Source organism: Rhineura floridana, chromosome 22 (genome assembly GCF_030035675.1).
Source record: "Rhineura floridana isolate rRhiFlo1 chromosome 22, rRhiFlo1.hap2, whole genome shotgun sequence".
Taxonomy (NCBI): Eukaryota; Metazoa; Chordata; class Lepidosauria; order Squamata; family Rhineuridae; genus Rhineura; species Rhineura floridana.
The window spans coordinates 17,874,216-17,900,654 of NC_084501.1; the positions used below are offsets into that span (position 1 = coordinate 17,874,216).

The 26,439-nt window shown below is 49.4% G+C and overlaps 1 protein-coding gene across 3 annotated transcripts in view; it reads left to right on the top strand.

The window, feature by feature from the left end:
• Positions 1-1,588: 1,588 nt before the first annotated feature.
• The window catches only part of ADAM15 (ADAM metallopeptidase domain 15), a 36,523-nt gene continuing 11,672 nt past the window's right edge, over positions 1,589-26,439 (top strand). For 2 of the 3 annotated variants that reach the window (XM_061606657.1, XM_061606658.1), the window contains exons 1-18: positions 1,590-1,915; positions 6,290-6,393; positions 7,012-7,094; positions 9,507-9,585; positions 11,351-11,427; positions 12,436-12,613; positions 13,280-13,345; positions 14,028-14,096; positions 15,589-15,758; positions 16,259-16,340; positions 17,018-17,172; positions 17,940-18,114; positions 18,444-18,536; positions 19,151-19,346; positions 20,487-20,595; positions 22,333-22,498; positions 23,344-23,421; positions 25,305-25,416. In XM_061606657.1, coding sequence (XP_061462641.1) covers positions 1,792-1,915; positions 6,290-6,393; positions 7,012-7,094; positions 9,507-9,585; positions 11,351-11,427; positions 12,436-12,613; positions 13,280-13,345; positions 14,028-14,096; positions 15,589-15,758; positions 16,259-16,340; positions 17,018-17,172; positions 17,940-18,114; positions 18,444-18,536; positions 19,151-19,346; positions 20,487-20,595; positions 22,333-22,498; positions 23,344-23,421; positions 25,305-25,416 — 2,116 coding nt within the window. In that variant the 5' untranslated portion in view covers positions 1,590-1,791. Of the gene's footprint in view, positions 1,916-6,289; positions 6,394-7,011; positions 7,095-9,506; positions 9,586-11,350; positions 11,428-12,435; positions 12,614-13,279; positions 13,346-14,027; positions 14,097-15,588; positions 15,759-16,258; positions 16,341-17,017; positions 17,173-17,939; positions 18,115-18,443; positions 18,537-19,150; positions 19,347-20,486; positions 20,596-22,332; positions 22,499-23,343; positions 23,422-25,304; positions 25,417-26,439 lie in introns of all 3 variants that reach the window. The other variant, XM_061606659.1, reaches the window with a different exon arrangement.

The following is a 26,439-nucleotide window of genomic DNA, read 5'->3' on the forward strand; positions in this document are numbered from 1 at the left end:
GATGGAGCAATCCATGTTAGGAAGGCTCCACAACAGAAGCTGTCCAAAAGCCTTCCAAAGTTCAGAACCAAACGCCTGGGAGAAGAGAAATGCTTTTTGGTTGGCGCCTAAAGATGGATAATGATGGCGCCAGGTGTATCTCCCTGGGGAGAGTGTTCCACAAACGGGGGCCACCACTGAGAAGGCCCTTTCTCGTGTCGCCACCCTCCGCACTTCCTTCGGAGGGGGCACACAGAAGAGGAGCACAGGAAAGCTACCTTACATGGAGCCAGACCTTTGGCCCTTCTAGCTCAGTACCGCCTACCTGGCTGGCAGCGTCTCCAGGGTTTTAGGCAAGGAGCCTTTCCTGACAAGGGAAAGTAGTCATCCAGGGTCTGGGGGAGCCTTAGACCCTTTCCTTTTTTGGGAGCAGGGTCCCAATGTCTCCAGCATCCTGTGAGCCAATGAGCATAAAAGGGGAGTCTGTTAGCCACTGAGAAGAGTCTTCTAACAGCCTTCCTTGTCCTTTCCTGTGGAATGTAGCCAATCAGAGTGAAAGGAAGTGAGAGCCAGCTACTGAGAAGACTCTTCTCAGTAGCTAACACTTTCCCCTTTCTTATTGGCTCCTAGGGATGTCTTGTGGGAGAAGCCATTAACAAGGAGCTCATGCTCAACCCAGCAAAAAAGGGGGAGGGGTGGCTGTGACTAACATGAAGAGACTCTGCACTACTGAATTTGCCACTATACTACTGATCCTGACCCTACCTGGAGATGCCATTGGGAACTGAACCGGGACCTTCACCCTCCGCCGGGCTGGTTGGATTCCTGCATTGAGCAGGGGGTGGGCCTGATGGCCTTATAGGCCCTTTCCAACTCTACTATTCTATGATTCTCTGACCTGCCGCATGCAAGGCAGGCGCTTCAGCACAAAGCCTTGTCAAAAGGCTTGTTCCCTGCTGCTGATCCAGAGGTCAAGGCTAGCTCTAAGCGAGACCAGATGAGGCTAAAGCCATGCTTGGTTGTCCTGACCAGTTGGCAACGACCTCTCGAATTCCCGTTTATTTACTGATTTGCCTTTGGCATCCCCTTTTGGAGGCGAAACGCCAAAGCCTCGCCCTTCTCCCTGGGGTGGAGGGAAATCCCGAGCTGCGCCCCCTCCCCAACCGCCCCGCCCGCCTGCCTTTTCCCGACGTCAGTCAACCCCCTCAACCCCCGCCGCTTTTCGGAAGCGCCTTCGCCCCTCGCCTCGGAGACTTGGCTCGGGCCGCCCATTCTTTCGCTGCGTGGACAGGGAGGCGGCTTCCCGGCTCCGTGCGCCCTCCTTGGGTGCGGCCTGGCAAGCCGCGGGAGAGGAGGGGAGGCGCGCGCGATCCTCGGGGGTGGCTCCTCGGGCCGGGCCTTGGCAAGCACCAGCCGGGCGGAGGCTGAAGGTCGGTCGGGCAGGAAGTTCCCGTTCTCGGGCGGGCCCAGCAGCTGTGCTGCGATGCGAGGCGGGCGGGAGGGAGGGCGGCGGCAGCGGCGGATGGGCCGGGCTAGGAAGGAGCAAGAGCCGCCTCCTTCTCCTCCTCCTCTTCGCCCCGGCCCGGGGGAGGGATTTAACCGGAGCCGTGGCTGCTGGCGCTGCGTTGGAGCCAAGCTACTCCGAGTTCCAGCTCCGAGCGCCAGTGGCTTCTGGCCAAGGCAGCGCCGCCGAAGCGCCCTCAAGGACGCTGACGCCTCTCCAAAGCCGGGGGCGCGCTAGGGCGCACGGCGTCCCCTGGCGTCCAGTCGCCGCGCCTCCTCCGGCGTCCCTCCAGCTGCAGGGAGAGGCGCATGGCGCTGCTTTGGGGTCTCGGGGTCCTGTTGGCTGCCTGCGGTCCTTTCGGATCTGGGGGACTCCTCTTCCCCGGAGCGGCGCCGGAGCCCCGCGGAGCCGTCCCGAGAGCGCAGGGTGGAGGTAAGTCAGCCTGCCGTTGCCCCTTTTCCCGGTCCTTCCAATGCCACCCCGTTCAAACGTTCTTTAGGCTGCCTTCACACGTTACGTGTTTCGGGAGCGTGCGTCTGTTTACAGCCAACTCCTGCGTAGGAAGCCGCTTCACCCGGAGTCAGACCACTGGTCCGTCTGGCTCAGTGTTGTCGACCTTGACTGGCAGCGTTTCAGGCAGGAGTCTCTCCCAGGCCTGCCTGGAGATGCCGGGCATTGCACTTGGGGCCTGATGCGTGCAAGGCAGACGCTCTGCCACCGAGCCTGGGCCTTTCCTGAGGTTGACCCAGGAAATAAGACCCGTGGCGGCGTTCATCCGCATTGTGGATCCTAAATAAACAACAAAATTAAGATTACAGGGCGCTTTGCTTGTGTGAAGCCCTCTGCAACAACCCCGTAAGGTAGGCCAGCTGTTGTGGACATAGGAAGCTTCCTTAGACCTAATCAGACTTTTGGTCCATCCAATTTGGTGTGCCTACACTGACTGGCGGCAGCTCACATGCGGGTATTTTTCCTTACCTGGAGATGCCAGGGATCGAACACAGGCCTTTTGCATGCCAAGCAGGTGCAAGTGATCATAAATGTGGGTAGTGTTGTGTCCACAATGCAGAGAAAATAGTATCTTCTCCATAGCTGGATGGAAATGGCAAGACTGTGAGGATAGAATTTCCTAATGATTCTGGCTGCAATTCTCACCATCTCTACTCAGAATTCCTATTAAATTCAATGGGGCTTACACCCAGGTAAGTGAAGCTAGGATGGCAGCCTCAGCCTCTAAGCTTTGCGAAACCTGTGTCTATCTCTAAACCTTTCTGGACTCTTAATTCCCATCATCCCTAACCATTGGCCATGCTGGCTAGGGCTGATGGGAGCTGGAGACCAGCAACATTTGGAGGGCCACAGCTTCCTCATCCCTGCATGCCGCCTCTCTGGGGATAAATTTATGCCACCATTGAGTCATCCTGTCCAGATCTAGTGCCAAGGCTCCTCCCTGGAGCATAAATTTCAGACAAGAAAAAGGTGCACCTGAGTACATTCAGAGGGGATTTCTCAGGCCAATTAGAACAGGGGTTCCTACCCTGTGGTGCATGGACCTTTACGGGGTCTGTGGATAGGCTTCAGGGGGGTTGTGGATCAGTTGCAACAAAAAACCAATTTCCAGTGCAATAAAATAAGTTTGTTTATTTAGTTATGGGGGCCCATAGCTCTTAATCTGATTCTCGAATGGGCTTGTGACCCCGCAAAAGGTGAAAAGCCACTGAATGAGAGGGAGTTGGCCTGTTTCAAGTATTGGAGGAGGAGTTTTCAAATGCATTTGTTTGCTAACGGATTTGATTGCCAGCAAAATCAAGCACAGGGATGTTTGGGCATGTTTACTCCAAAGTAAGTTCCTTTGTAGTCCACTCCCAAAGTGTGGCTAGAATTGCAGCCCTTGAGTGCCCTCCCTTGGAAAATGGAAATGCAATAGATGTAGTTTGGAATATGCTTTGCTCTTCTAGAAAGCAAGGATTCGTAGTCATTTCTGGGTGTAATGCTTGGTTGTGTGAATCTGGGTTTGCAGCGGGCGAGAGACAGCCCTTAGCTGTCGGGAAACCCTGGAGAGCCACTGCTAGTCAACTATCCATGTTCCTATTTGCATCAGGCCTTTGTTCAGAAGCATGAGGACTAGAATCTTAACTTTTTTCTTTTTAGGGAAAGGGGCCTAGCTCAATGGTAGAGAGAACATCTGCTAACCTTGCAGGAGGGTCCAGTTCAATCTCTAGGTAGGGCCGGGAGAGTCCCCAGTCTGAGACCCTAGAGAAGCTCTGCCAGTCAGCGTAGACCAGCGTTCTTCAACTTTTAGTCCCCAGATGATGTTGGACTACAACTCCCATGATCCCATAACTTGGCTGGGGATGATGAGAGCCGTAGTTCGAGGACATCTGGAGGCCCAAGGCTGAAGAACAGCGGCGTAGACAGTCCTGAGGTCGGGGTGAGCGGGTGGGAGGGTTGTTGACAGCTGGAGCTGGCAGGTGCGGACCTGAGTGGTGCCTCTGCTTTTAACAGCGGTTCGAGTTCACCACCGCAGGTGCAATACTGGGCAGGTGATCACATTTCTTTTCAGGACATGGGAAAGGAACATGAGTTCACAGAACTGGGGAAACATGATCGCCTGTTGGCTGCTGCGGTCGCGTTGCTGTTAAAGGCACAGCTGCAGAGGCTGCTCCAGAAGTTGGCAACCCAAGGCCATACATCCGTGGGTTTGTCTCCCAACAGGTTTATGAAGGCAAGAGTCTTCCTCCCCACCATTGCATCCTTCTAGCACCCATCCTCAGGACCCTAGATGCTGCTGAACTGCAACGCCCAGCATCCCTGACCAATGGCCACGATGGCTGAGGTGGGGTGATGGGGGGGTCATAGTCCCAATAACATCTGGAGACCCGAGGATGAGGAAGGCTGCTCTAAAAGCTATGTGGAGGTAGACTGCCTCTGAACCTGGAGGCTCTATTCTTCTTTGCTGTCATCGCCACAGGAGCCAATTCGAGAGTTGGCAACCCCAGTCCTCTGCTTCCAAAGCAGTGTGGGATCTAGCAGCATAGGAGGAAGGGAGATTGAAGGCCGCTTCATAAGTGATGCTTTTCAGACGTTACACCACTCGTGAGGAACCTTTGACCCTCCAGATGTTGCTGGACTACAACTCCCATCATGCCTGGTTGTTGGCCATGCTTGCCAGGGCATGTTCAGTAACTTCTGGAGGGCCGAAGATTCCCTGCATCTGTCCTATGCTGAAGAACGTAAGGGGAGCTTTGCAGGTTCATAGCAAAGGCCCCAGTTTCCCCCACAATGGCCAACCAGATGCCTCTGGGAAGCCCCCCAAGCTAGGGATGAAGGCAGCAGCTATTGACTGGCATTCACAGGTAGACTGCCCCTGTGTATGGAGGCTCCACTAGGCTATGGCCAATAGCCGTTGATCAATTTCATCTCCCCTCCCTTCTTGAAAAGCACCCAAGCTAACGGTCCTCTTGGGGCGGCGGTGAATTCTGTACCTGAGTGTTGGATGAAGTAGCGTCAGTCCTGAATCTGCTTCCAGTCCTGAGTTCGTGTGCTGCAAAACCTCTTTCTCGTACATCTGAGCTAGAGAAAGTGGTTCCCTTTCGCCATGGCTGAACTCCAACTCCCGTCATCCCTTACCATTGGGAGGGTCAGTGTGGATAATACAGAGGGAGATGGACCGATGGCCTGTGTAGGTGGGAGTTTCCCTGCACCTGTGCACGCTCGCGTCGGGCAGATGCCGTGTGTGAAACAGCCCTAAGGCTATGACTGGCAGCTCCCTTACCTGGGAGTTAAGCTGAATGCAGTGAGATGGGATGTCCTTCTGAATAAATGTGCATGGGCTTGTGCTGTTAGTCACCTCCCCATCCCCCGTTAAGCTGATCGCCCTTCCCTCTCCAGTACCGTTTAAGCCTTGAAGCCTGTTTGAGCAAAGGTGCTGTCACTGCACATCTTAGCTCCAAATGCCCTAAATGTGATTCATCAGAAAACCACAAATAAGGGAAGTTTTTTCTTTACCGCTCAGGGAAAGAAAGAAAAAGAGAAGTGTCTTGTGCTTCAATCTCAGGGCTGAATTCTACACATGTGCAAAACAAAACCAAAGCAACACCGCACCCCAAGTTTCTAGCCCTTAACATCCTGTTGAGATCTCAGAACCCGAGTTAGGTGGAGAACGACTAAGAAGGTAGGGCAGGGATAGGGGACCTGTGCACCTCCAAACGTTGGACTGGCAAGCCCTCAGATGTTGTAGGACTCGGCCTCCCATCAGCCTCCCTGCCAGCATGGCCAGTGGGCAAGTATGACTTGCGTTGGAGTTGAGCCGCACCTGTCCTAGGCACATGTCCCAACCTATCAGGGATCATCTGTTAAATGCACTTACAGGGGTGTGAAGCAGAGATGGGGAGCCTGTGGCCCTCCAGATGCTGTTGGACCCTGCCTGAAAATGCATGTCATTATTGACAGTAACTAGAGATTTGAAGGCCCCTCCAAAACTGGGGGAGATCCGACTTTTCCGTCCCCCTCCCAGCCTACACATCTCGCACAGTAACATACCAAAATAAATTCTATTTGGGAAAGTTGTTGAGCAAGAATTTGTTGATTAGGCAACGTTGCATGCCAACATGTATGCACGACGGGAATTTTGCCCTAAAATCCTGAGGAACTGTCACGAGGACTTTTCGGTTTTAAACTTCTTTTTTTTAAAAAAGCGCGCACACACAAACTGATGCAGGAATGTGCGCAACGGAAAACTTAAGAATGGAAAACGAGGAACTGAGCGAACCCCAAATGGACAGATTTCCCCCTCCCTCGTTGCAGGTGACAGTGTCCGGCGGCGATGGGACGAGCGGACCTGCTCCTGGCCCGTCACCCCAAAGATCCTGCAAGGCGGTCGGCCTGTCAGCTTGAAGGAAGCCGCGCTGGTAAGATCCCCTGCCGGCTTTTTGACCCGAGCTGCTAGCCGGCAAAGCCTGAGACCCTTTGGAAGGGGGAGGTGAAGCAGCTGTGATGCCATGACCTCGAGCTGAGCTGGCAAAATGAGCTCATCTCTCTCCCCCCCCCAAACACCAGCCTTCAGCCTCTCCTCCCAATCATATGCCTGACCCACGGATGTTGGGAGCCTCCAAGCATTTCCGTGAATTGCCGCTGGGCAGGAAGTGCTGGGTGGGGTCAGGTGGGGATGGAGGGTGGGGGGGGAGAGAAGCGGACACCTCTCTGCGGCACCCCCCTTTCACGCCTGCAGGACAATGAGCTAACCAGGGAGTGGTGCTTCCTGCCATCAAGGGGGTGAAGGAAACTTGCCCTGCCCTTGGCTTAACCCTGGCACTGGGCACGCTTTTGGAGGGTGCTTAGTCTTATGTGGGTGGAGGGGCACAGCTGGCCCAACAAGTGGAAGGTCTACGCCGGTATCTCTCCAATCTCCTTGGAAAGTCCCGTTCCACAGTCACTGGCTCGCAATCCCCCCTTTTGGTAAGCGGGGGACACGTCTGCACGGAAATTGTGCCGTTTTCGCCGTCATGTCTCGCATCTCTTGTTTGCAGGGGTGGAGGGGTTTCCCTGCTCTCCTGAGGGTTGCACTGGAGGTCGAGGGAGACAACCTCCTCTTGGACTTAGTACAGAATTGGTGAGTTTGGGGCTGCACGGGTGGAAGTATAATGGTCATTTATTGACTTTGTATCCTGCCCTTCCTCCCAAAGGGCCCCAGCAAACATAAATGAAACAATTTAACAAGAAAAAGAAAAGCATGCTAAAAACAGTTTAAAATGTTGACGCGATTATCATCAACAATGTTCTAGAAATATTAGTGAAAAATATCTCTGGGTTTGCCAAGAAGAGTCCCCTTCAGCCGTCAAATGCCTGTGCAGACAGGAATGCTTTTCAAATGCCTCCTGAGAGTTAATAGTGATGGCGACAGGTGCAACTCCCTGGGGAGAGCGTGCCACAAATGGGGAGCCACCACTGGAAAGGGCCTGTCACGGATCAGCGCCAACACCAGTGAGGCCTCGCCTGCTGATTGTAGGGTGGAAGTATGGGGAAAGCGGAAGGGGCGAGGTACGGGAAGCTCCTGGGGCACAAGCGTTAAAAAAGAATCTTAAGAAGATCCCTGCTAGGTTGTCCCAAAGGCTACCCTTGCCTGGTATCCTGTCTCCAAGAGTGGCCAGCCAGACACTTCCAGAAAGTCCGTAAGTAGGAAAGAATAGCCCCCCCACCCCATTCATGGGCAGCAATAGGTGGTTGTCTAAAAGGAACTTTCCCATTCTAACAAGAAATTTCAGCTTTGACCTCAGAATTAATTTGTCTCCTGGTTTAATAATCTGCCCCTGTTGCTGCAGTGAAACCACTCACTTTGCGTTGAGACACAAAAAATGGAAGGGGGGTAACATCCACCCTTTCTACCCCTAATTGTTGCATAATACAAAGTCGCTTCTGGGTCAGACCGAAAATCTGTCTCCTCCAGCAGCCTGTTTTTCCAACGCTGGATGCCTTTGGAAAGCTCGCAAGCAGGGAATGAAGGCAGGGATCTTTCTCCTTGCTCACCCTATCGCGCCTCCTCCTAGCAGCTGGTATTCAGGGGTAGACTGTCCCTGAACACAGAGGCTCCATATAGCCACCACGACTAATAGTCATTAACAAGTGGGGCCTGCAAGGAAACATTGCAGTATGAGGGGCTTCTCTTCAGGGTGCCAGCCAGGCAGCCATCCCCCTTTCCAGGATACTCCATTCCTTTCTTACCTCCCCCAATAGACACTTAGTATTCTGCGTCCGTTGAGCATATAATTATAATTACCACTACTGTTATTACTATCCCACATTTCCTCCAAGGAGCTTAACGTGACTCTCCCCCTCTCTGTTTTTATCCTCACAACAACCCTGTGAGGTAGGTTACACTCAGAAATGGGCTGGCCCAAGGTCAACCATTGAGCTTTAAGACTGAGTGGAGGGATTTGAACCCTGATCTCCCAATTCCTCATCTAGCTCCCTGTCCGCCACACTGCACTGGCTAAATGCAGACTGGGGCTGTTGATGGCGTGTATTGCTTCCCACCTAAATATTTTTTCCCCTATTTTGGAAATGGGGGGGCTTCCTCTGAGCACGTTGATTTCCCCCTTCTTATTTCTCAGTAGCTCCCGTTTGGCTGCACAAGGCACCATAACACAATGCTTGTGTTTGCTGTTAGCGTACCTTGGGCGTGGTACACCGGTGGCCCTCCAGACCCGCAGCTTCCATCACCCCTGACCATTGGCCACGCTGCCCTGGGGCTGATGGGAGTTGTCGTCCAAGAACATCTGGAAGACCCCAGGGAAAGCACATAGGAAGGCTGCCTTATACTCAGAGCTTGGAAAAGTTACTTTTTTAAACTACAACTCCCATCAGTCCCAGCCAGCATGGCCACTGGATTGGGCTGATGGGAGTTGTAGTTCAAAAAAATAACTTAACTAACTATACTGAGTCAGGCCAGTGGTCTGTCTAGCTCAGTACTGTCTACACTGACTGGCAGCGGCTCCGCAGGGTTTCAGACAGAGTCTGTCCTAGCCCTACTTGGAGATGCCAATGAAGATTGAACCAGGGACCTTCTGCATGCGATGCAGATGCTCTACCACTGAGCTAGGGTCTTTCGCCTAGAGCAGGGGGTCCCAAACTATGGTCCGTAGACTGCCAACGGTCCACGAGTTTCATTCAGGTGCTCCGTGGCATGTCCACATGGAATAGTCATCCCGATTTTTAGTTGCATTTGTGTTGCTTGTATTGTGTTTGATTGCGTTGCAGTTTGAATTCTGCAGCGTGCAAACGGTTGCGCAACAAAACGCGACATCAGAAATAAAAGGAGCAATACAAACGCAATGGAAATTTGTGCAGCACAGCGCCTTGCGATTGCCGCAACAGGCAGAAAAATCTTGAGGTGGCCCACCGAGACCCATCCGTGGCTTGCAAGTGGTCCGTGGGCAAAAGAGTCTGGACACCCCTGCGCTAGAACCTTCCTATGTCCTCCGGATCTAATGTCTGCCCGTGCTGATTTGCCTGTCCTCAATTGCAGGGAACTGCTGGCGGGCAGCCAAGGGCTTGCCTATTACCTTCCCAACGGGACGAGGGTGACGCATCGGACGACCACAGAGGTGGGCATCTTGTTTTCTGGCTTTGCGTAGTGCCTCCCAGCTGGCCTCTCTCCTTCCTCCCACCCCAGCCAAGATCTGGAGGCTGGAGATGTTTATTCCTAGAACCTTTGCCTCTGCCATCTGGGACTCTGCCGTGACGCAGACGCCGTGGCGGAAGTGCCAACTTTCAGGGCTGCAAAGCAAACGGAGAGATCCGAGCCCTGAATTGCTTTTTAAAAAATGTGTTTTTAAATTTGTATATTTGTTTTTAATGTTTTTAATTGTTATAAATCGCCCAGCGAGCTTCAGCTATGGGGCGGCATACAAATGCAATAAATAAATAAGGTCTGAGCTGGTAGTGGCCGGCCTGCAAAGACATCCTGAGGTCATGGCGAACGGTTCAGCAGATGGAAACATCCACCTGGTTGTACGGCAGCACTGAAAAAGGCAAAGGCTATGTTGATCACCGCTCTCCCCGCCCCGATCCAATTTTTATTGGTCTCTTTTCCTTTTAAAGCCATCTAAACCCAATAACGGTCCCCGGATCTTGTGGCAGTGAGTTATTATTATTTATTTATTTAATTTAATTTATATACCGCCCTAAGCCCGAAGGCTTAATTGTGTGTTGCGGGAAGGAAGTGCCTTTCTTTGGTCTTTGCTGAATCTGTTGCCTGTCATAGGGCTGAACCCATGATGAAATGAAAGGGAAACAGTCAGCTGTTTCTCTGTGCCGCACATCATTTTATGAACCTCTGGCTCACGGGCCAAAGGCGGCCCTCCGAGTCTCTCCATCTGGCCCTTGGATCTCTCCCCAGTCCACACCCCTAAATGGCCCTACTTCAACCCCTAGGTGCTTTCACCTGGCTGGGGTGTGTCTGATCGTGCCTCTTGTTTGCAGGGATGGGGGATAGCGAGGGGGGGTGCATGTGCAAACTAGCCTCCTGCGCAAAGGTCAAGTTTTCATTCAGTTGCTCTGCCCACTTTTGCCTCTGGCCCTGCCCACCGCTGGCATGTGGCCCCCAGGAGGTGGCCCAGAAGCGAGTGTGGCCCTTGGGATGAACACATTCCATCTCTGCCCTTGGCTGTCTTTCTTCTTCTCTAAACCAGGCGAGCAACCTTTCCCCTGCGAAGGGCTGCGTTTTGTTGTGGGGCTGCAAGCAGTGATGGGCGGGGCCGGAGAGTAAATCGGGAGGGACCACTTCTTTCCCCCCCCCCCCCGCTCCCTCTTCCTCTTCGCCAAGCAGGCTGTACCGGATGGATGGGGGGAAGAGGGCGTGGCAGGAAATGACAGATTGCTCATGCCAGTGGTCTGAAACTGATAGCTTGTAGAGTTCTTTTCAAATCGGGCTACGGGCTTCAAGGGGCACGCCCCCTGTCCTCAGCCACAATGCCCCTTCCCAACTTTTAGGTGATCCTTGCAGGGAGCGGCGCTCCATGCCCTTGAAAGTGTTTGAGTTCCTTGGTTTTTATTTCCCTTCCCCGCCCACACCTCAGATCTTCTGTCGCTCACTGACAGAACACCTGCCTCAATCCCCAATGGCATATCCAGGTAGGGCTGGGAGGGAATCCTGCCTCAAACCTTGCAGAGCTGCTGCCGGTCAGTGTAGGTACTACTGATCTAGATGGACCAAGGTTGAGCCGACTCAATTTAAGGCAGCTTCCAGGGTCCCCTGTTTTGTTTTACTTATAGAATTATTCTGGGACGGAAGAAGGAGACTTTTGCTAAATTGGGAGGTTGTGCCTATATCATCATCATCATCATCATCATCTCTTTTTTGTCTTCCAGGGCAATTGCTGTTATCGGGGCGACATGCAGGGGTACCTCGACTCCTGGGCCAATGTCTGTGTTTGCTCTGGGCTAAGGTACGAGAAGAACCTGTTTATTTTGTTTAATTTATTTATTATTTGATTTATATCCCGCCCTTCCTCCCAGCAGGAGCCCAGGGCGGCTAACAAAAGCATTAAAAACACTTTAAAATATAACAACCGTCTTTAAAATACATTAAAACAAAACATCTTTAAAAACATTTTTTTAAAAGCTTTCAAGACATCTTTTAAAAAAAGTTTAAAAACGTTGTTGTTTTTAAAAAGGTTAAAAAACATCTTAAAAAGGAATTCCAACACAGATGCAGACCGACATAAAGTCTCACCTTAAAAGGCTTGTTGAAAGAGGAAGGTCTTTAGCAGGTGCCGAAATGATAACAGAGATGGCGCCTGTCTAATAGTTAAGACAGAAAATATTTACTGTTGGGAGGAATAAATGGGAAACCAGGGAAGGGGGAATGGAATGGAATGGAGTATCTTGAAAGAGGGCATGGCTGGCTGGCTGGCTCCCTGTAGATGATCTCTCTGCCCTGCAACATTTTGTTGCAGATCCTGCTAATAACACTCAGAATAATGAACTGTAGCTCTTTAGCCAACTCTGTGTGCCACACTTCCAAGATCTGCCCTCTTGCTCAGGAAGTTTCCTTGCCGGATCAGACCCTAGGACCCACCTACCCATCAATGGCTACTAGCCATGATGGCTATGCTTTGCCTTCCTGGTCAAGATAGGATGCTTCTGAATACCAGTTGTGGGAAACAGCCAGAGGGGAGAGTTGCTCTTGCACTCAGGTCCTGCTTGCGGGCTTCCCCTGATGGGCACCTGGTTGGCCACTGTGAGAAGAGGAGCCTGGACTGTGATGGACCACTGGCCTGATCCACCATCCAGGCTCTTCTGATGTTCTTACCCACAATTCTTTGCAAGAGCCAGCTAGCACAAGGTGGCCAACCAGAAACGACATGGCTGCCTACCTGCTCTCTGTCCATGCTATTTCAGCGCAAAGGTTGCTGGAGCGCTAATGTTGCTTTCTGTTTCTTGCCGCCTTCCAGCGGTCTCCTGGTCCTGTCCAGCGACCGAAGCTACAGCCTCGAGTCCGGTGCAGAGGAGGGGACGAGAGCCTACAGACTTGAGTCAGTCAGGCAAGAGTCGGGGGAATGCAGGCTTGTCTCTCTGTCCCCCGGACAGCTCTGCCGACAGCCGCAGCTGGAGCGCAGTCAGCTACAAAGGGTATGTTTTGAACATCTGGGTTGGGCCATTTTCCCATCCAGCCCTGTGCTGTCTGACAGGCAGCAGCAGTCCAGGGTGAGAGGTCTTTATGACCAGATATGCTGGGGTTTGGGCCTGCGGTATGCAAGGCATCATGATTCCAGAGGAAAGGCCGTAGATCAGCTTGCATGCAGAGGGTCCCAGGTTTGGTCTCTGCCCAGGGTCTCCAGGTAGGGTTGGGAAAAGACCCCTGCCTGAAACTCTGGAGGGACGCTGCCTGTCAGAGCAAACAGTACTGAGCTAGGTGGACCAAGGGCCTGCCTGGTTATAAGGCAGCTTCCTTTGTTCCTATTTTAAGACCAGCCCTTTATTCAGAACGATGAGGACTAGAACCTTACTTTATTTTTACACAAAGGGCCGTAGCTCAGTGGTAGAGCATCTGCCTTGCATGCAGAAGGTCCCAGGTTCAATCACCGATGGCATCTCTGGGTAAGGGCTGGGGACATTCCCTGACTGAAGCCCTGGAAAGCTACTGCCTGTCAGAGTAGACAGTGCGGAGCTAGACGGACCAATGGTTTGACTCCATATAAGGTAGCATCCTATGTTCCTGTTCCAGCCGTGGCTTCAACGTGTCGCAATTGTTCTGTCTCCGCTGCTTAACAAACAATGTTTTCTCCTGCCTCCCAGGTTAAACGAGAGGCGGAGCCTGAGCGTGGATTCGTGGAGCTGGTGATGGTGGCTGACCGCGCAGAGGTGAGTCACTTCTTCTCCCAACACATGGCAAAACCTTCCCCCCCTTCTTGTTGCTTCCCAGGAAGAAATCTGAACAACCCGTCTGCTAGAACAGATTGCGAGCACCCAGTTTTGCCCAGTGAGGGAAACTTTCAAATGGGTTGGAATCTCAAGTGGCTAGATCTCAATGAGGAGGGATTTCTCTCTTTTTTTTCCACCTTCTCCTGGTTACCTCGCTGTCGCCATCGGGAACCAGATCGCTTGGGAATTTACAGACAGTAAAATGTTTCTCTTAGCTACGACTGTGGCAGGGATGAGGGGGTCTCCTAACAACTCTCTGCACCCTTCGCAAACTATCATTCCTGGGATTCTTTGGGGAAAGAAGCCGTGGCTGTTTAATGTGGAATAATAGTGGAATAAACATATGGTGTGAATGTGGCCAAGGTTACATTCCAAGCGTGCCAGAGTCAGAGGTTTCTAGATGTATGCATGCACCCCTCTCTATTCTCCATTCAGACATGCAACAGGCATTGTCTGTGTTTGTGGACATATTCCAGCCAGGCAGCATTTGGGGAGGATGTGGCTGGTAGGGAGGCAAGCGTGGCCTTGGGGAGAATTCCGAGGGCCAAATAGAGAGGCCTGGAGGAGTGCCTTTGCCCCCCCCAGCTCTGAAATTCCTCACCCCTGTTCTGTTTCCTCTCAGTTCGAGCTGGACCCAGACCTTGACCGAACCCGGACACGGATGTTAGAGATTGCCAGCCACATGGATGGGGTGAGTGACTGTCGTTTTCATAGAATCATAGAATAGTAGGAGTTGGAAGGCGCCTATAAGGCCATCAAGTCCAACCCCCTGCTCAATGCAGGAATCCAATGCAGCCTTCCTGACATTTTAGATGTGGCTCGTACCCGCTGCATGTACCTAAAAGTGGTATACATATTAGGGGAATGATTGGCTAATCTTCAGGGAGTACAGATCAGGTACCAGGTGCGGGGAGAGGCCCTTCTCGGCCAGAGATCCTGCAGAGCGGCTGCCGGTCAGTGTTGGCTGAGCTTTTCCCAAGCTTGTGTCTTCCGGATGTGGTTGGACTCCCAAGTCCCATCAGCCCCAGCCAGCATGGCCAGCGGCCAGGGACGGGGGAAGTTGGAGTCCAGCCACGTTTGGAAGGCCACCGGTTCCCTAGCCCTGATTTACAGCATTAAAGAATAATTCCTGTTTATACTGTAAAGTAGGGGAAGGGCTGTAGATCAGCGGCAGAGCACTTGCTCTGCATCCAGAAGGTTCCGGGTTCAATCCCAGGCATCTCCAAGTAGGGCTGGAATGTCTCTTAGCTGAGACTTTGACATTTGTTGTTGCTTTATTACTGCTGCTGTCTTGTTTTATCATGAAATTGTTTTTGTAATTGTTCTTTGCATTTGTTGTAACCCATTTTGAGCACAATTTTTTATTGGTAAGTTGCTTTGAGTTCCATTTTGGGGGGAAAGCGACTAATAAATATCATTCATCATAATAATACCCTAAAGAGCTGCTGCCAGTCATTGTAGACAATACTGAGCTCAATGGACCAATGGTCTGGCTCAATGCAGGAGAGTTGCTATGTTCTTTTCAATTCACCACCATGGGGACTGGAATCTTCCTTGATTTTTAGGAGCAGGAGCTCCGTCATAGAGCTCCTGCTTGGCATGTAGAAGGACCCAGGTTCAATCCCTGGCAACTACACGTTAGGTCTGGGAATGTCCCCTGCCTGAAAACCTGGAGAGCCGCTGCCAGTCAGTGTAGAGATTACTGAGCCACATGTCCCAGTGGTCTGATTTGATTTACCGGGGACTGAGGCGTTTATCGTAGCAGGCCTTGCCCTGTGGAACTCCTTGCCAATAGAAGTTCAGCAGCCATCATCCTTTCTCACTTTCCGACGTCTTCTGGAAACTGGATTATTTAGACGAGTGTTTCCAACCAGAGGGTTAAGCCCATTGAAATGAATGGGCATGGCCAGCTCATGTTCATTATTTGCAGTGGGTCTACTCTGAGAAGAAGTTACTTGGATACCATTCTGAGATTCTTTGCCAACCTGCTCTTATGGAGGTGTTTGACTTTTTAATTGTGTTTTCCATCTGTATGCCGCCTTGTGATGAAAGTGTGGCTTGCAAATATATATAAATAAATAAAAATAAGCGCTCTTTAAAAAAAAAAAAAAAAAAGTCTGATGCTTTTCTGTTTCCGTTTTCCCCCAACCTGCTTTCTTCACTTTCTTCTCTGCCCTCAACAGTTTTACCGGATGCTGGGTCTGCGGGTGGCTCTTGTCGGCATCGAAGTTTGGAACAAGGGGGACCGACTGTTGATGGACGGTCCGCCTCGGGCAGTGCTGGAGCGCTTCCTGCGTTGGAGACAGGAGGAGCTGCTTCCCCAGATTCCGCACGACAGCGTCCAGCTCATCATGTAAGGAGCCGGAAAAGTTGGAAAGGCTCAAGGGGATCGTGGCTGGGGTGCAGGGATGGAGGAGGAGGGGGTGAGGTGGCCTTAGAGGAAGCTTGGTGCATTCTGGGAAGGAGTACCAGGGGCTTGACGTGGGGTGCCAGTGCTGTGGGCGTGGCCAGGCAGAGGGCGTGGCCTGGACTCTTGCTAGGTGGAGCTTGATAGTACCAGTGTTGTGGGCGTGGCCAGGCAGAGGGCGTGGCCTGGAATCTTGACAGGCGAAGCTTGACAAGTACCAGTGCTGTGGACGTGGCCCGGCAGAAGGTGTGGCCTGGGGTCTTGATGGTTGGGGCTTAATAATACCGGTGCTGTGGGTGTAGCCTGGAATGTTGATGGGCGGGGCTATCTCAAGCCCTCCCCTTTACCTGCCCTGTCAGCTGTAGCAAGATTCTCTTGTGTGTTTTTTCTGTTTGCCTCTTTTTGGTCCATCTTCTTTTCGCTCACCACTCCTTTCTATCTGGCAGGGGCTCTCCGTTCACCGGCGGCACAATAGGAGCAGCCACGCAGGGTTCAATTTGTTCCAAGCGCTCTGGAGGGATCAGCATGGTGAGTGCTTGTACCCGTCCCCTGCTTTCCCAGAGACCTGGTGCAGCATAGCCCCTAAGCAGCTGAGCCTTGGATTGGGAGGGGCTGAGTTCAAATCTCTTCTTTGCCCTGAACTTGTCAGGGACGAGCAACCTGCGCTTCCAGGACCGCATGTGCCCTTCAGCCACTCTAGGTATGACCTAGGCCCTAGGGAGTCCCCCTCGCACTTCTTCGCACTGATCGACCATCAGCTGGGTAGCGGGGGCTGTGTGGGTTTGGCTCTGTCCTCCCCAAGTGCTTCTCATGCAAGAGGCATTGTCAGAATTCAGGGGCGTATTCCAGCCAACACTCAAGGCAGGTATAAAGCAGGCCTGATGAGGGGTGTGGCCCGGGAAAAGTCCCTAGGGCCAAGCAGAGAGGCTTGGAGAGCTGCATTTGGGCCCTGAGGTCTGAGGTTCTCCAGCCCCTCACTTAGAATATGCATTTTTATATGCATTCAGGTATGAGGCTGTTGGGTTTTTTTGAGATGAGGTTTGTGTTGTAATATTTGGGGACGTTCCAAACCTGCAGAGTCACTGTCCTGATCTGCATAGGGGTCTAGGGGGAAAGTGCAAATCGGGCCAGTTTTCTCACAAATAGGAATCGAGCACCATCGTTGAGCATCCCTAGCGCACCGCTGTCCTTTCCTCCTCTTTCAGGATCACTCCGTCAGCCCTTTAGTAATGGCCTCCACCCTCTCCCACCAACTAGGCCACAACCTCGGCCTTGACCACGACGGTGCCGGCTGTGGTTGCGACGGTTCCAGCCCCAACCTCCCCCCTGGCCGCAGCTGCATCATGGAGCCACCAACAGGGTGAGTCTGGGGGGGGTTGGATTGGGGGGTTAGAGTGCTAAGACACAGGGCCTTGCGAATTTATTTATTTATTTATTTATTGGATTTATATCCTCCCAAAGGAGCCCAAGGCAGCCAAGACATCAACACAACATTTTAACATCTTAAGAACAAAAAAAGCTGGCTAAAAACAGTTACAGGTGAAAACAATCTTAGTTACAGGTAAAAACACTCTTGTGAGAGCCAGTGTGGTGTAGCAGTTAGAGTGTTGGACTATGACCTGGGAGACCAGGGTTCAAATCCCCACCCAGCCATGAAGCGCACTGGGTGACCTTGGGCCACTCACTGCCTCTCAGCCTCAAAGGGAGGCAATGGTAAACCCCCTCTGAATACCGCTTACCATGAAAACCCTATTCAGAGGGTTGCCGTAAGTCTGGATCAACTTGAAGGCAGTCCATTTCCATTTTCAACAACACTCTTAAAAATAGCTACAGATGAAAACACTCTTAACAATAGTTATAGGTAAAAACAGTCATTAAACGCTCTGAAAACAGTTACAGGCAGAAATGCTCTGAAAATAGGTAGAAACACTCTTCATCCAGTGATCTCCGGGTTGCCGGGAGCAGTCTCCTTCAATGATCCAAAAGCCTTGGCAAACGGGAATCTTTAAAAATTCTTCCTGGAAGTCAGTAATGAGGTTGACATCTCGCTGGCGAAGGGCATTCCACAAACGGGGAGTCACCACTGAAAAGGCCTGGGCTCTGAACGCTTTCTTCCTCTCCTCCTAGTATCATGCCCGGGCTGAGTTTCAGCAGCTGCAGCCACCGGCAACTCCAACAGATCCTGCAGAGCAATCGAGTCTGGTGCCTCCTCGACGTCCCTGATCCGGGGCGCCTGGTGGACTCTCGCTGTGGGAACCATTTTGTGGAGGCCTGGGAGGAATGCGATTGCGGCCTCCGAGAGGTAGGAAGAGAATCGCTCTTCTCCGACCCTGCGATCTTTTGATGTCCTTGCTGGATAGATGCAGTATATTTGTTCTGTCGGCTATATATTTTGGACGGTAAAAAGTTTTTCTACGTTACTGGCATGGATGGGACAAGAAAGAAGCCAGTTGCCGCTGGCGGTGATGCAGGAGCGGGTGCGAACAATGCAACGTCTTAGCAAGAGCCTGCTCTGGCCTTGCTCATCTCACTGCGGCCCAGAATAGCTGCGTGCGCTAGGCCTAGGCGAGGATCTGGAGGAGTCACGTGGGTCACTGGATTTTTCTCTATTAATTTGTCTTCTTTTTCCAGGAGTGCGCAGATCCGTGTTGCAATGCAAGCACGTGCCAGCTCGTGGCCGGAGCTCAGTGTGCCACGGGGGGAGCTTGTTGCCACGAGTGCAAGGTAAACCTGCCATGGCATAGGAGGGTGGGGGGCAAAGCATCCATCATCATTATTATTAAGCAGTATATATATATGCTTTTAGTTGTGCTTTTGTTTTAATGATATATTGTCTGGGTTGGGTTTTTTTTAAGACAGTACACTGCTCAGAGGTTTGTTTTTTTAAAAAAAATTAAGCGGTGTGTTTAAAAAGGCTTTTAAATAAATAAAGCACAGCAGGTTTATTTATTTATTTGTTCAGTTTTGTTTTATAATCCATCAGTTAATTAATTAAATACACCGCTTAATGCCAAAATAGGCTTCTCAGCGGCCCACAAGTACAAAAACCAGTTACAGAAGGTTGCTACGTTCCACTTGGAGTAGACCCGTTGAATGTCCTCTGATTTTGATCGGTCTGCTCTGAATTGGGCTAGCACTGGATACAGAAAGATTAAGACCAGAAACCTTCCATAACTTTAGAATACACACGACAAAACAACCCCATTAAAACACTGAAATCTAAGCACCCAGAGAGGGGCACTTTTGAGAGGGAGTGGGCTCATGGGAGAGGGAGAGGCCTTCACTTGCATGCTCTTTCAACGTCTGTCTATCCCTTCTGTCTCTCATCTTTCTTGCAGCTGCGCGCTGCGGGATTTGTCTGCCGGGGACCCCAGAACGAATGCGACCTCCCCGAGTACTGCGACGGCGCCTCACCGCGCTGCCCCGCCAACGTCCACAAGCAGGACGGGATGTCGTGTGGGGGCAGCAAGGCAGTCTGTTATGGGGGGGTCTGCCCCACCTACCTGAGCCAGTGCCAAGAACTTTGGGGCCCAGGTAAGCTGATATTTGAGGTATGCAGGGGGGAGATTTTGCGTATGGTGGGCTGAGTCGTGGTCCCAAGAAGGCCTGACTTTAGTGTTCAGTGATACATCTTTGCATTTGAGGACCTTTTCTAGTCCTAGCCTTCTTCTGATTTCTTGACCATTGTCTCCATTTTGGTTAATGACTGTGCCAAGGTATTGATATTCCTTGACAAGTTCAATGTCCTCAACTTGGTCCAATCCTGCTTTCCTCCTCCGGGTTCCAACTCACAGGGAGGCCCGGAGGGTGATGACAAGATCTAGGGCCTTCTCAGTGGTGGCCCCCGAACTATGGAACAGGCTCCCCGAGGAAGTACGCCTGGCACCGACTCTGCTCTCCTTCCGGCGCCAGGTCAAAACCTTCCTATTCTCTGAAGCATTTTAAGTTACACTGATTTAATTTTAAAAATGTTTATTGTATTGGATTGTTGATTGTATTTTAGTATTATTTTGTTATTCATTGTATTTTTATGCTATTATATGTTCACCGCCCAGAGAGCTATTGCTAGTCGGGCGGTATATAAATTTAATAAATAAATAAATAAATATGTTCTGCGTATAGATTAAATAAATAGAGTGATAAAATACACCCCTGTCTCACACCCTTTCCGATGGGGAACCAGTCAGTTTCTCCATATTCTGTCCTTACAGTAGCCTCTTGTGCAGAGTATAGGTTGCGCATCAGGACAATCAGATGCTGTGGCACCCCCATTTCTTTTAAAGCATTCCGTAGTTTTTCATGATCTACACAATCAAAGGCTTTGCTGTAATCTATAAAGCACAGGGTGATTTCCTTCGGAAATTCCTTAGTTATGTGTTGTTAGGAGACCCCCTATTCCCCTCACAGAGCTACAATTCCCAGAGTTCCCTGGGAAGAAGGATTGATTCCTAAACTACTCTGGGAATTATAGCTCTGGGAATGGCAATAGGGGGTCTCCTAACAGCTCTCAGTACCCTTCAGAAACTACAGTTCCCAGGATTCTTTGGGGAAAGCTGTGACTCTTTAAAGTGGCATGATCTTGTTTTAAATGTACAGCGCGGATGGGGCCGTTTTCTGGGTTCCTGCTTCCATGGCTTGTTGTTCCATCCTGACTTGCTCTGTGTCTCCTGGCAGGATCAGTCCCGGTGTCGGACACCTGCGTGGCCTCTTTGAACGGCAGAGGCGACCTGGAGGGGCACTGCGGTCAGCACCCCAATGGCTCCTATGTTTCGTGTGCAAAGAGGTGAGTGGTCTCCCTCTCCCTGTGAGCTTCAGGTGTGTCTCTGCCAGCCCGGGGGTGGGCAACTTCAAAGGTGTGTCCTAGGAAGCATTCCAAGGGCCAGATCAAGATGCCTGGAGGGTCACATTCAGTCCCTGTGCTGAATCGAGCTCAGTAGTGTCGACACTGACCGGCAGCAGCTCTGCAGGATTTCCAGCAGGGAGTCTGTCCAAGCTTTACCTGGAGATGTCATTGGGGGCTGAACTTGGGACCTTCTACATGCAAAACAGGTGCTCTAACCACTGATCTCTCTGGCCTTTTCCCGCTTTCAAATAGAACAAACCTTGTTGGAGGCTGTCCAACAGTTGCTCATCTGCGCTGTGTGGTCTCGCCTGTGTGTTTGAAGCTGCATGATGGCAAGCAGGCTTCTGTGGAATAGGCTGGTGGTTCCCAAACTTTTTTTCCTCGTGGATCATTTATAAATTGCTGAGGGTCTTAGTGGACCACAATGATTTTTGTGCCTGTTGTAGCAGTTGTAATGTGCTGCATGATTTTTTTTTAATTTAAACAAAGTCAAATGCAAAAGTAACAACAGTTTTTACAGAAAAGAAAGGGGGGGAAAGGCATAGTAATCGAATCTAAATATATGTTCAGTTGTATAACATAAAGTATATTTCAAATTTCTAGTAAGTACATCAGGATTTGGTTAACAAATCCTTTACGGGTTAAAATAAGAAAAAAAACAGAGGACAAGGTTTGTAACATCTTCTCAGAGTTCCCATGATCTTATAAGGATTAATATTATCGAACCATATTGTTCCAGCGCATTGCAAATAAGCCCCATTTCTGCATAAAAGAGTCTTGTGCTGTCTGATTTTTAATTTTATTTGTGTCGCTGCTTTAATTTTTTTAATACTGTAATTTTATTGTATTATGATTTGTGTTCCACGGAATTCAAACGGTAACACAGTAAAAAGCCATATAAAAACCCAAAGAAGCAAAAACCATTCAAAATCGCTATGAATGTTTAATGTGGACACGCCACAGACCACCGCAATGATGCTTATGGACCGCTGGTGGTCCACGGACCAAAGTCTCGGAACCCCTAGAAGAGAGAATTAACTATAAGGCATTTCAGGGGATGCAAACAATGAGATACTATGTGGCCCAGAGAAATGGAACAGTTTTGTTTTTGTATATTTCATTTATGGAATGAAATTTAAGAAAATCTGCATAAACTTAATGGTGCTATAGGAATGCTAACATGAACTAATTGAAAAAGGTTTTAGAAATATGGTTAAGCATGATCATTATGATTAATAATAATATGAGCTAGTAAAAGGAACATGGACTAGCAGCGAGAGGAATGCAGGTGAAATAATAATTACTCTTTAACTCTACTATTCTGTGATTCTGTAAGAGCCACCTGTTGGATATGCTTAAAATTGGATTCCTGCATTTTGCAGGGGATTGGATGGCCTTAAAGGCCCCTTTCAACTCTACTAGTCTATGATTCTATGAATTACAGAGAGCATTATCGAATGATAAATGAGTATAATACTCAATATTTACTGTATTTTTAAATGGTTTTTACTTTTTTTATTTGCTGTAAAACCACTTGTGACATTTTTAAAATGAAACAGTGGTATACAGATATATTTATAAATTAAAAAATTAAGAGACACTGAGGACTAGAAGCTTGACGTGCAGAGAGAGTAAAGGGGCAACCAACGTAAATGGCTTTTCATCCCTTTCTGGCAGGGATGCGCGGTGCGGGCGGCTACAGTGCCAAAGCAGCCTTGCCAGCACTGGAAAGCAAAACCGAACAGCCAGAGTGCCCGATTGCTCACATAACACCCCGATTCCTGTGGACGACATTCTTGATCTGGCCATGGCATTGCCTGGCACAGCCTGTGGGGCTGGCAAGGTAAGTGGGCATCATTGGGGTGCAGGGGGCATCTTGTTGGGTGGTGTTGATTTTTGCTGCTGCTTGTAAAGCAGGTGTGGATCCCTAGTGAGATGGTCCTTCTTCCCAACCCCTCATCAGGGCATTTTTAAAGGAATTGTTCCAGAATGTCCTTTTTTTTTCATTCAGATGGCTTGCACATCTGTAATAGTTTAGATAAAAAAAGATTTAAGTGTCAGATTCATAATAGTGTTGGATTATATTGTTTGCAGAGGATAGTGGGTATATAATGTTATGTAATCTGGGCTGGATGCCTGTTTTTGTTCTTGCTTTGTACTTGTATTTTTGTTGTTATGTGCCTTCAAGTCGATTATGACTTATGGCAATGAATCAGTGACCCCCAACAGCATCTGTCATGAACCACCCTGTCCAGATCTTGTAAGGTCAGGTCTGTGGCTGCTTCCTCTATGGAATCAATCCATCTCTTGTTTGGCCTTCCTCTTTTACGACTCCCTTCTGTTTTTCCCAGCATTAGTGTCTTTTTTAGTGAATCATGTGTTTGAATATGTGGTTCATCTCCAACTTGTGGGTTGAGGCTGCATGGGGTTAAAAAGGGTAGCTAGAGAGGAGACCTTCTGATTGGTGGTTTGTAATAACCCTAAGAATTATTGCATAATGTGCCACTGTTGTTCTGTTTCTATTCAATTTCACGAAAAATGCATACTTCTAGCCAGTGTTTCAGCGGCTTCCAGTCTGAATTCTTGGTTCATTGGTTACTTTTTATGTGTGTCTGCTTGTGTCCATTGGGTGACCATTTGGACATCACAAGTATTACTTTAAAAAATGCGTTGCCCCTTGCTCTCCAGTTACAGGTGTGTGTCAACAAACGGTGTCGAGATCTTTCCTCCTTGAAACTGCCGGTGTGCCAGTGCAACGGGCATGGGGTAAGTAGAGGGCCATGGGGAGGGGGAGGGAGTTAGTGGTGTCATGGGGGTGGCAGTGGGGAGTGGCACATTGATTGCCCCATTGGGGGAATAGATTTATTTATAGGGATGGGGGAGAAATTCAATTCGGTTCACATTTGAAACCAAATTTACCAAATTTGTGCTTTCTGAAACGATATGAGAACTGAATCACAGTCATCCTTCGAAATCCGCACACTGGAGTTTTGCAATGCAGCTCTCCAACCAAAGAACGTTTGAAAAAAATGCAGGTATTAGGGGAAACTGTGCCCAAAATGAAGAGATTGGTGAAAATAACACTAAAAATGCATTATATTAGGAGAAACGGCTTACAAAAAATGTGTACATTAGTCAAAACGACATACAAAAATATATTTATTGGGAGATATGTGCATTTAAATGCTGAAGAATTTTGACAAGGACTTTTTTCTTTAAAAATTGCAAATTGCTGCAGAAATGTGGAGAATCGAATTTAAGATTAGAAACGAGAGAGATGAAATTGGCAGATCATTCCATCCCTAGTGAATTCCAACCCCCTGAATTTTGCAATGCCATTCTCCGACCAACCAATGTTTACAAAAAATGCATATGTCAGGGGAAATTGTGCATAAAAATGAATATATGAGTGAAAACATTGTACAGAAATGTGTTACGTTAGGAGAATTTGCTTGCAATTTTGAATGCATACAAAAATGCACGCCTTCGGAGAAATTCGCACTAAAACTCTGAAGAATTTTCATGAGGATTTAAAAAAGAAAAACCGCAAATTGCTGCAGAAATGTGGAAACTGAATTTCAGATTGGCAAAATGTGAAATGGACAGAAGTGAAATGGACAGATGCTTCCATCCCTGTGTCTTTATTTGTTTAAATATTTGTAGGCCTGATAAAAACAGTAAGAGTATCGCAAATGCCTATTGGTAAGAACTGGGTGGTAAAAGAATCTCTGGTTCGAAAGGGCTTGCCTGAATAAGCCAGGGTTTTTGTTAGACATCTGAAAGCAAGGAGAGAGAATTCCTCCGAAACCTCTATTGGCAAGGAGTTCCACAGGGCACAGCTTGCCACGCTAAAGGGCCTGGTGCCTGGAAAAGGGCAGCCAGACCTCCGGGGCATATGAGACCTCTTCCTGCAGCTGCTGTTTAAGCTCATGTGCTCCCAAGAGCCCTGCCTTGGGCTGATGACAGCAGATCCACACCGCACATTTAAAGCACATGGCTTTCCCCCAAAGAATCCTGGGAACTGTCATTTGCTAAGGATGCTGGGAATCATAGCTCTGTGAGGGGGGAACTATAGTTCCCAGGATTCTTTTTTGGCCGGGTGGCAGGAATGGGGTTTGAATGTACTTTAAATGTATGGTACGGGACTGGCCTGGAGAGTTACAGCAGCCCCACCTCCTCTAGAAGCGGATTGGGGCCTTCTTGAAGAGACAATTGTGATAAAGCCATGCTGCCTGAGGCCACCCCTTCTCAGATGCCGGCAGGCTCCCCTTTGTAAGGGGATGTGCAGCAGTGGGAAAGGTGAAATAAAGTATTGCGAGCCAGTGTGGTATAGCGGTTAGAGTGTTGGACTAGGACCCGAGAAACCAGGGTTTGAATCCTCGTTTGGCCATGAGGTTCACTGGGTGACCTTGGGCCTGTCGCTGTTTCTTAGCCTAATCTACCTTGCAGGGTTGCTTTGAGGATAAAATTAGGAGGTGGACAACCATGTACACCACCTTGAGTTCCTTGGAGGAAAGGTGATATATAAATGTAATTAATAACGATAATAGTAATGATGGAGGTACTCTGGCCTTCTCTAATTTGGCCAAGTAACCAACTTTGTGCATTCCTTTGTTCTTCTTCTTCTTCTCTGTCCTCCCTGCTTGCAGGTATGTAACAGTAAAGGGCACTGCCATTGTCAGTCAGGATGGGCTCCTCCAGACTGCCTGAGCAGCGGACTTGGGGGCAGTATAGACAGTGGATCACCTGCTGCAGAGCCAAGTAAGTGGCTGGGGGAAGGTGTAGGATCACAAATGTGTTGTTTAATCACGTGTGTGTGTGTGTGTGTGAGTGTGTGAGTGTGAGTGACACTTTGGACCAGGGATCACCAGCCTTTTTGGGCCAGTGGCCTAGGTGTCCGCAGGGATTTTTTTTTGCAGGCCAGAAGGGCAAAGTAAAACCCTTTGGCAAGTGAGCAGAGCCAAGTAGGAGGCAACATGATAGAAGTGTATAACATTATGCACGGTGTGGGGAATGTGTTTCTCCTTCGTTCATAACACTAGAGTTCGGGGACATCCCAAAAAGCTGAATGTTGGAAGCCCAGCTGCCCTGGGCTCCTTCGGGGAGGAAGGGTGGATATAGATTTAATTGATTGATTAATTAATTAATCAGTTAATCAATTTAGGACAGACAAAAGGAAGGACTTCTTCATACATTCACACATCAACATAACATTTTAACGACGACAAAAAACAATCTGAAAACAACTACAATTTAAAAACACTGTAAAAACAATTCACAGGTAGAAATACTTTAAAATAGGGACCACTGATTTAAGCCATATTCAGACGTTTGTTTTTTAATCACGTGGTTTCAAAGCGAAAGTCATAAAAAGTTGTGACACAGATTGTTGGTTCCCAAAGCATTTCCCCCACGGACCACTTCAAGATTGCTGAGGGTCTGGGCGGACCTCTTCATAATTTTTGTGCCTGATGCGGCAGTTGTAACACACTGTGCTCGGTGCCGTGTGATTTTTTAAAATGGCATTTTATTGCTACTTTTGTTTCTCACATATATTGCGTTTTAGTTGTGTTACAGTTTGCATTCCATAGAATTCAGATTATACGTGTTCTTCACAGACACGCTGCAGAGCACCTGAATGGGAACTCTTGATACAGATAATTCTAAAAAACCAAAACATCAGTAACAGCATAGAAAATAACCATAAAAAGCAGGCAGCTAATTGTTATGTTCTTCTCTTCCACTGCCTTCCAGAACAATGATTTCCCAAATGTGCTGTAGTCT